The sequence below is a fragment of the Eleutherodactylus coqui genome, chromosome 4, assembly GCF_035609145.1.
Source record: "Eleutherodactylus coqui strain aEleCoq1 chromosome 4, aEleCoq1.hap1, whole genome shotgun sequence".
Lineage (NCBI taxonomy): Eukaryota > Metazoa > Chordata > Amphibia > Anura > Eleutherodactylidae > Eleutherodactylus > Eleutherodactylus coqui.
In genome coordinates this window covers 297,907,095-297,914,932 of record NC_089840.1, presented here as the reverse complement: position 1 = coordinate 297,914,932, position 7,838 = coordinate 297,907,095, and the positions used below count along the sequence as shown (strand labels likewise).

At 47.4% G+C, this 7,838-nt stretch overlaps 1 protein-coding gene across 5 annotated transcripts in view; it reads right to left on the bottom strand.

Moving 5' to 3' along the window:
* Positions 1-2,337: 2,337 nt before the first annotated feature.
* PLEKHS1 (pleckstrin homology domain containing S1) overlaps positions 2,338-7,838 on the bottom strand; it is a 55,414-nt gene continuing 49,913 nt past the window's right edge. For all 5 annotated transcript variants that reach the window (XM_066601471.1, XM_066601470.1, XM_066601468.1 and 2 more), the window contains 4 exons: positions 6,969-7,070; positions 5,528-5,663; positions 3,569-3,669; positions 2,338-2,860 (listed from right to left, as the gene is read on the bottom strand). In XM_066601471.1, the coding sequence (XP_066457568.1) occupies positions 3,595-3,669; positions 5,528-5,663; positions 6,969-7,070 (313 nt within the window). In that variant the 3' untranslated portion in view covers positions 2,338-2,860; positions 3,569-3,594. The remainder of the gene's footprint in view (positions 2,861-3,568; positions 3,670-5,527; positions 5,664-6,968; positions 7,071-7,838) is intronic.

Sequence of the window (7,838 nt, the reverse complement as noted above, 5' to 3'; positions counted from 1 at the left end):
GCTCCCTGTATACAGCCACCACTAGGGGGAGCTCCCTGTATACAGATTTTGCAGCCACCACTTGGGGGAGCTCCCTGTATACAGCCACCACTAGGGGGAGCTCCCTGTATACAGATATATACAGCCACCCCAGGGGGAGCTCCCTGTATACAGATATATACAGCCACCACTAGGGGGAGCTCCTTGTATATAGATATATACAGCCACCACTAGGGGGAGCTCCTTGTATATAGATATATACAGCCACTGCTAGGGGGAGCTGACTGTTTACAGATGACTGTATATATCACTAGTGGGAGCTCACTGTATACAAATATATACAGCTACCACTAGGGGGAGCTGACTGTTTACAGATATATACAGTCATCACTAGGGGGCGCTCACTGTATACAAATATATACAGCCACCAATGGGGGGAACTCCTTGTATACAGATATATACAGCCACCACTAGGGGGAGCTCCCTGTATTACAGATATATACAGCCACCACTAGGGGGAACATATTGAAGCTGGATATGTCCTGGTGTTCAGTGGGAGGTGTATAGGATTCTGCTCACACTGCCATCTGAGGTGCCATCAGCATGAAGAGCCTACGGCAGTACAGGATTGGTGTATGGCCAGTATCCTACACTTACTAACACTCCTTTAATCTATCAGTAATGGACCGTACAGATTCTGGATTATCAGATGGTGACAGGAAGGCGCGCAACATTTTCATTGATTCTGTTCAGTCTTGTTAAAGGCGGTTTCCAGATCTGAACTATTGAAGACCAGTCCTCAGCATAGGACAGCAATGCCCGGGACCCCTCTGGCCACTGCAGTGTGTATGGAGCCATCTACATACCTCACAACCTTTTAACAATGAAAGGAGGTACAACAGTAGCTGCACATGTAGCCTGCCGCAGCAAAGTTTTATGATTTGGCCACCCCCTTTTACTCAAGCCACACCCTCTGTGTCCCATAATAGTGCCTCTCACTGACCCCCTCACAGGTCTAGTCTCACTCAGTTACCCCATTACAGTAATAGTGACCCCCATAGTGGTATCAGTAGTAATAATTACTCCCATAGTTGAGTCAGTAGAAATGGTGCCCCCCCCCCCCATAGTGGTCCCAGTAGTAATAGTGATCCCCAATAGTGGTCCCAGTAGTAATAGTGATCCCCATAGGGCTTCAGTAGTAATAGTGTCCCCAATAGTGGTCCCAGTAGTAATAGTGATCCCCATAGGGCTTCAGTAGTAATAGTGTCCTCCATAGTGGTCCCAGTAGTAATAGTGATCCCCATAGGGCTTCAGTAGTAATAGTGTCCCCCATAGTGGCTCCAGTAGTAATAGTGATCCCCATAGGGCTCTAGTAGTAATAGCGTCCTCCATAGTAGTCCCAGTAGTAATAGTGTCCCCCCTAGTGGTCCTTTTAGTAATAGTGACTCCTATAGTGGCTCCAGTAGTAATAGTGTCATCCATAGTGGTCCCAGAAGTAATAGTGTCCCCCATAGTGGCTCCAGTAGTAATAATGACTCACATATTGGTCCCAGTAGTAATAGTGACTCACATATTGGTCCCAGTAGTAATAGCATCCCCCATAGTGGTCTTCCCAGTAGTAATAACATCCCCCATAGTGGTCCAAGTAGTAATAGCGACTCCCATAGTGGCCTTAATAGTAACTCATATAATGACCCCCATAATGGTCCCAGTAATAATAGGGACTTCAATCGTGGTCCCAGTAGTAATAGTGACCCACATAGTGGCTCCAGTAGTAATATTGACCCCCGTAGTGGCCCCAGTAGTAATAGTGTCCCACATAGTGGCCCCAGTAGTAATAGTGATCCCCATAGTGGCCCCAGTAGTAATAGTGTCCCACATAGTGGCTCCAGTAGTAATATTGACCCCCGTAGTGGCCCCAGTAGTAATAGTGATCCCCATAGTGGACCTCCAGCGACCCGACAAGCATTTAACTTACTTGTAGTCCCGGTTCGGTGGCAGTGGTGTCATTGCTGTAACCATTGCAACCTCTGACCTCTACCCTGCTGTCTGGGTGTAGGAAGGTAGACGCTGGGGGAGAAGTCAGGAGTTGCATGAATGAAGGCAGTGGCGGCCGCTGCCAACTGAGCAGGACTAGAAGGGATTTAAATGCTTATTGGGGGACACGCCTCCTGCTGCCTGGGGGAGTGTCCTAAATCCGGGACTGTCCTGCAGAATACGTGATGGCAGGGAGGCATGTGTCTGCTTCCGGTAACACCTTAGCTCTACTAGTATATACTTGGCACACGCCTTATTAGATGGTTTTAGTGTTTTGTATTTAGTGATCTTTTCTCTCTTTGATTAAATAATAAACAGAACTTTCCAGAAGGATTCGTGCGCCGATCTGTTTCTGCTTCTACAATTGATACTAGTATACAGTAGCGCAGCGGCCTGGAATCAGCTGATTGACCGCCAACAGTCGAGTACTGATGTCCTATTCTGCGGACGGGTCATCAGTAGTTCAGTTTCTAGTAAATGGTTAATAGATATTCCGGATTACTGGATGCCAGATTGCAGGTGTTTCCCAATAATGAGGTTCAGGTCTTCATTCGCATTCATCAGTTACGGTTATGGTCAGCATTCGATACATTGTAACCTTTCTATAACATACATGGGTATGTACCACCGCCGGCCGCCGGCGTTCTGCATCTGTGCCTTCCCGCACATGATCACAGCTCCATACATTCAGGTGGCCATTAGAATTGGCCTTACATGCTACTGCGACTCCATAATAAGCCAAATATTAAATATCGTACAAACGGCGTCTGATTCTGCGCTCATGCCGTAATATTCTTCAGTCTCTGGCCGTGACTCGCCACAGGGGGATTGGGTGGTGCAAGTCCTAAAAAAGATGTAAAAGTTAGAGGCTTGATGAACGTTGTCGGCGAGCTGTGATGTCACCGCTATACGATATTCCAGTCAGTAGATCCGCCTCCCTCATTTTGTCGCTGCTGCAGTGATGTCACTGTGTTGCTTGCTCTGGGGTTGCCATGGAAATGTCAAGAAACTAATTGTTCTTTGTATGGACTTCCTGTCATGTGACCTTTTGATCATAGCTGTAGTGTTGTAAGTTGAGGTCACATTGCAGTCAGACTGATTACCATGGCGATCCCAGAGCAAGCGGGAAATGCATCAGCGAGGAGAAAGCGGGATGGCAGACAAGATGAATATTACCAAAACACAAGATACATTTTGGCAACATTTTTTTTACATTTTTACAGTTATTCAGAGCAGATTATACGAAACGAGAGAGGATTATAACACACAGTGTGCGGCTGGGAGTTGTAGTCCCCCCGTGCTTAACATACAGCGTCTGCTTGTGGGTTGTCTGTCACCGCTTTGTGGAGTCCACCCATCGGACGCCATCTTGGCGGCTGTCGCTGCGTTTATAACGCCTGAGTAATATTATAAATATTCATGTTTTGGAGAAATAAATAATGTTTTTGGTGAACAATTCGTAAAATGGAAGAGGTGACAGATAACCCACAAGGAGCCGCTCCTTAGTAGACCCCTCCCCCAGGTGAGCGATTGAGAGAATCCAGCTTTGCACCTTTCTTCCTGTGGGTGGCGCTGTCATCACGAGTCACCGCAACTGCAACCTTCCAAGTGGAACACGGCAGCCTTCTTGTTTCGCGTCAGCACCAGCGTCACCTAGAGGCAGTGAGACACACCAGAGTGCATGAGAACACACGGGCAGCAGCTTGAACTAGTCCTACGCACAGCTGAGGGTTTGTTACAATGTATCAGTGTAGACAATTCTCTGAGTTAACCACTTCAGGACCGCCCAACGACTATAAACGCCCTGAAGTGTGTGTGGAGCCGGCTTCAGAGCCAAGTCCGTCCATACCAGCGACTGTTGCTTGTTTCTGATCGCAGCAGTTAACTGTTTAGGTGCCGCACTCAAAGCTGACCACACACCTAAACAGTCATCAGGAGGAGGGGAGCCCCTTCTGAGCCCCATAAGGACCCCTAGAAGCATGATTGGAGGGTGCCGATGAGCCTAATGAAGGCTCCTGGGGCTACATTACAGTATATAGTACCAGCAACCAAATGACCACAGGTTCAAGCCCCCTGTGAGGACTAAATAAAAGTGTGAAAAAAGGTTTAATAAAATCTAACAGTTAAAAAAATATATAAAATATTAAACATTAAAAATCCCTATTTTTCCTATAAAAAAACGAAAATGAAAAAAAAAATCATTTTTGGTATCTCCGTGTACATAAAAGTCCGAACTATAAAAATATAACGATATTTATCCCGCACGGTGAAGACCGTAAAAAAATGCAAGGCCGGAGTGACAGAATTGTGATTTTTTAAAATTCACAAATCAAAAAAAAGTGATAAAAAAAAAGATGTCTGCAGCCCAAAATGGTGAAAATAAATACTACGGTTTGGCTTGAAAACAGCGGGCCCTCATGCAGCCAATTATTGAAAAAATATGAATATTTTGGGTCCCAGAACAGCCGCAATTAGATTTTTTACAATTTCTCCCCAGATGAAATGGTGCCACTAAAGATTACATCTCGCCCCACAAGGCGGCGCCTCATACGGCTGTCAGCGGGGAAATGAAAAAGTCATTGCCCTTGGACAGCGGGGACGAAAAAATGAAAATCAAAGAATGGGACGTCTCCGGTGCTGAAGGGGTTAAGCACATCGGCCGCGCATCTTTCTATCTACAGAAGTAGCGGCCGTTAACTTGACATTCAGTGCGTTCTGCCTATGATGCTGTAAGCTGCATTGACACAATCGTCGGTCATGTTACTCATTGCTACATCCGTACACTATAGAAGAGGTCATGTGACCACTGAGCAGGATGCGGATTCTCGCCGCCATCATCCTGCGGTAGTTACAATCGATAAATAGAATCGTACGCGAGATTCATATTTCACAACTGAAATCGGCCTTTACATCAGCAGTGATAGATAGTATGAGACCGCTTCACTCTCAGGCCCCTCGCACACATCAATGTGGCAAAGTGACGCAATTTCAAATGCGACACTTTGCCGCGATTTTACTTTTGCTTTTGGCCGCAACTTTTTGGCGCCCTCTTTGTGCACATCTGTTATCGTCTGGGGCTACAGGGCAGCTCAGGGATCACTGAGACTCCGACATTCTGCTCCTTGCTGTAATGGGAATCATCTCTCTGACAGCCATTCAATGCGATGCTGTGATTGGTTCATCGAGCGCTGCAGTGATTGGCTGGGCTGCGGCGCCCGAGAACCAATCAGAGCCGGCGTTTCCTGGAGGCGGGATTTTTTAACCTCCAAACCAGGAAGCTTTGGCTGAAGACTCCAAGCTACTACGGAGGAGCCGCGCGGCGGAGCGGGCAGCGCCCGTCAGCTGATGGATTGTGTGGTTTGTTTTAATGCAGCTCGGGGTTATTTTCAGTTTATGTTTCAAGCCTTCCCGCCCCCAAATCCCAGCAAAAGAGGGACACAAAGTCACGATATCGTCATGAGAACACGCAGCGATATAACGCAGAGACGCGTCTCCTTACGTCACTTCTCACCTCGCTTGCGATGGAGCTGCTCAGCATCTGCAGGAACAAGTCCTTCGTTCCCGGACGGAATCCGTTAATGGACTCAATATGGTCGCCGTGATGAAACAGACATCCGATATGGAGCGGACCCTTCCACTTCGACACGCTGTGGGAGGAGCATTTACAGAACGTCAGGCGCTACGGATATGGGGGCTGCGTGTTACTACAAGGCGAATGTACGGCCGGGACCATGTGGGAACTATTCTGGAGGCACTAATAACAACAGGTGAGTGTGCAGAATCACTGCTGCTTCTAATATACACTGACCGGCCCTTTATCAGACCCCGGCCCTCTCACAATTGGCTCTCCCCTCTATGGTAATTCTCTCCCTGTGACCCCGGAGTGCGGCATAAAGTCACGTGACAAGTTCTCCGCGGATCAGTTTAATTGTGAATCCACATTAGATGGAAGATCCAGCGATCGGAGCGACTTCCAACGAGGCCGGTCATCGGTGCTAGACTAGCCGGGGGCTCACTGCCAACTGCGGGGGGGTCTCATGTAACGGCGTTAAGAGTATACTAAGAATGGCGCGATTGAGGAAAACATCCAGTGAAAGGGGATTCTGCGGACGGAAACAACTCATCACTGAAAGGGGTCGGAGGAGGATGTCAGGAATCGTTCTGACCAACAGGCTGCACAGTCAGCTGAATACAACGCTGGAGCTCCAACTAACGTGTCCGAACGCACAACTCGCCGTTCCTCCGCACGGATGGGCTATAACAGCGGGCGACCAGTTCCAGCACCATTGTGTCTAACAGAAACAGAAAGACTCCAGCGGGCAAAAGAGCGCAAAACTTGTATCACTGAGCAGCGGGAAAACATCTCATGTCAGATGGAGCCAGATTTATGTGCTGATGGGAGGTCAGAATTTGGTGCAAGCAGCATGAATCGCTGACCCCTTCCTGTCAGCCGGTCAGAACATGTCAGCACCGCCATCTAATCTGCAGGGACTACAAGAAGGTTCCTGTCCGCAGGGGCCGATATTCCTGCAGAATGATGGCATCACCTGGTGGAATCTGCAACATGATGAATTACTGCAGATCTGAAGACCAAGAGAGTCCAACGCTGCTGGATGGGGTGATACAGTAATATGGCCGGTACTGCTCTATAGGACTATTACATAGGCTGTGTATGACCCGTATTATTACATGGTCATGGCATGACGCTGTGATATGCACACTGATACGATGGGATAGTTTATGGTCGGTCCTCATATATGAACGCCATTCCAATTGCGCCAGTATGTGGGCACTACGCCTGGTACTATTGTGGCAGTTTTCCTTGGGCACTGGCTGATCATTTATTACATATGGGATAATTATATGGATGCTGTATGCTGCATACACATAGGAGCTCTATGGTCCCAAACTTTGGAGCGGCTCCTACTTCTGAGTTACTGGTCGCCCCTCACCACAAGCGTTCTCCGATCTCCTGGACGCCCAGGTACTTCTGCAGGTGTTCTGTCTCCACCGTAAGCTTCACTGACACCATGTCAGATTCACTGCGCGGCTCGCTGGAAAGAAAAGGCCAATTAATACAAACGTCTCCTAGTACATCACAGCAGCACAACAGATACGGTAACCCCAGCGGGAAAATCAACCCCCCTCCGTCCCTTATTGCTTCTTATATATATATCACACATCAAAACAAGATAGCTACAATTGTATATAGAAGCAGAACAGCAAAGACTGGCACTACTAGAGCACAATACTGGAACTGCTAGAGCACAATACTGGCATCACTACAGTGCAAAACTGGCACAGAGCACAATACTGGCACTATTAGAGCACAATACTGGCAATATTAGAGCACAATTCTGGCACTATTAGAGCACAATACTGGCACTACTGGAGCACAATACTGGCACTACTGGAGCACAATACTGCCACTACTAGAGCACAATACTGGCACTATTAGAGCACAATACTGGCACTATTAGAGCACAATACTGGCACTATTAGAGCACAATTCTGGCACTATTAGAGCACAATTCTGGCACTATTAGAGCACAATTCTGGCACTATTAGAACACAATTCTGGCACTATTAGAGCACAATACTGGCACTATTAGAGCACAATACTGGCACTACTAGAGCACAATACTGGCACTATTAGAGCACAATACTGGCACTATTAGAGCACAATACTGGCACTACTAGAGCACAATACTGGCACTACTAGAGCACAATACTGGCACTATTAGAGCACAATACTGGCACTACTAGAGCACAATACTGGCACTACTAGAGCACAATACTGGCACTACTAGAGCACAATACTG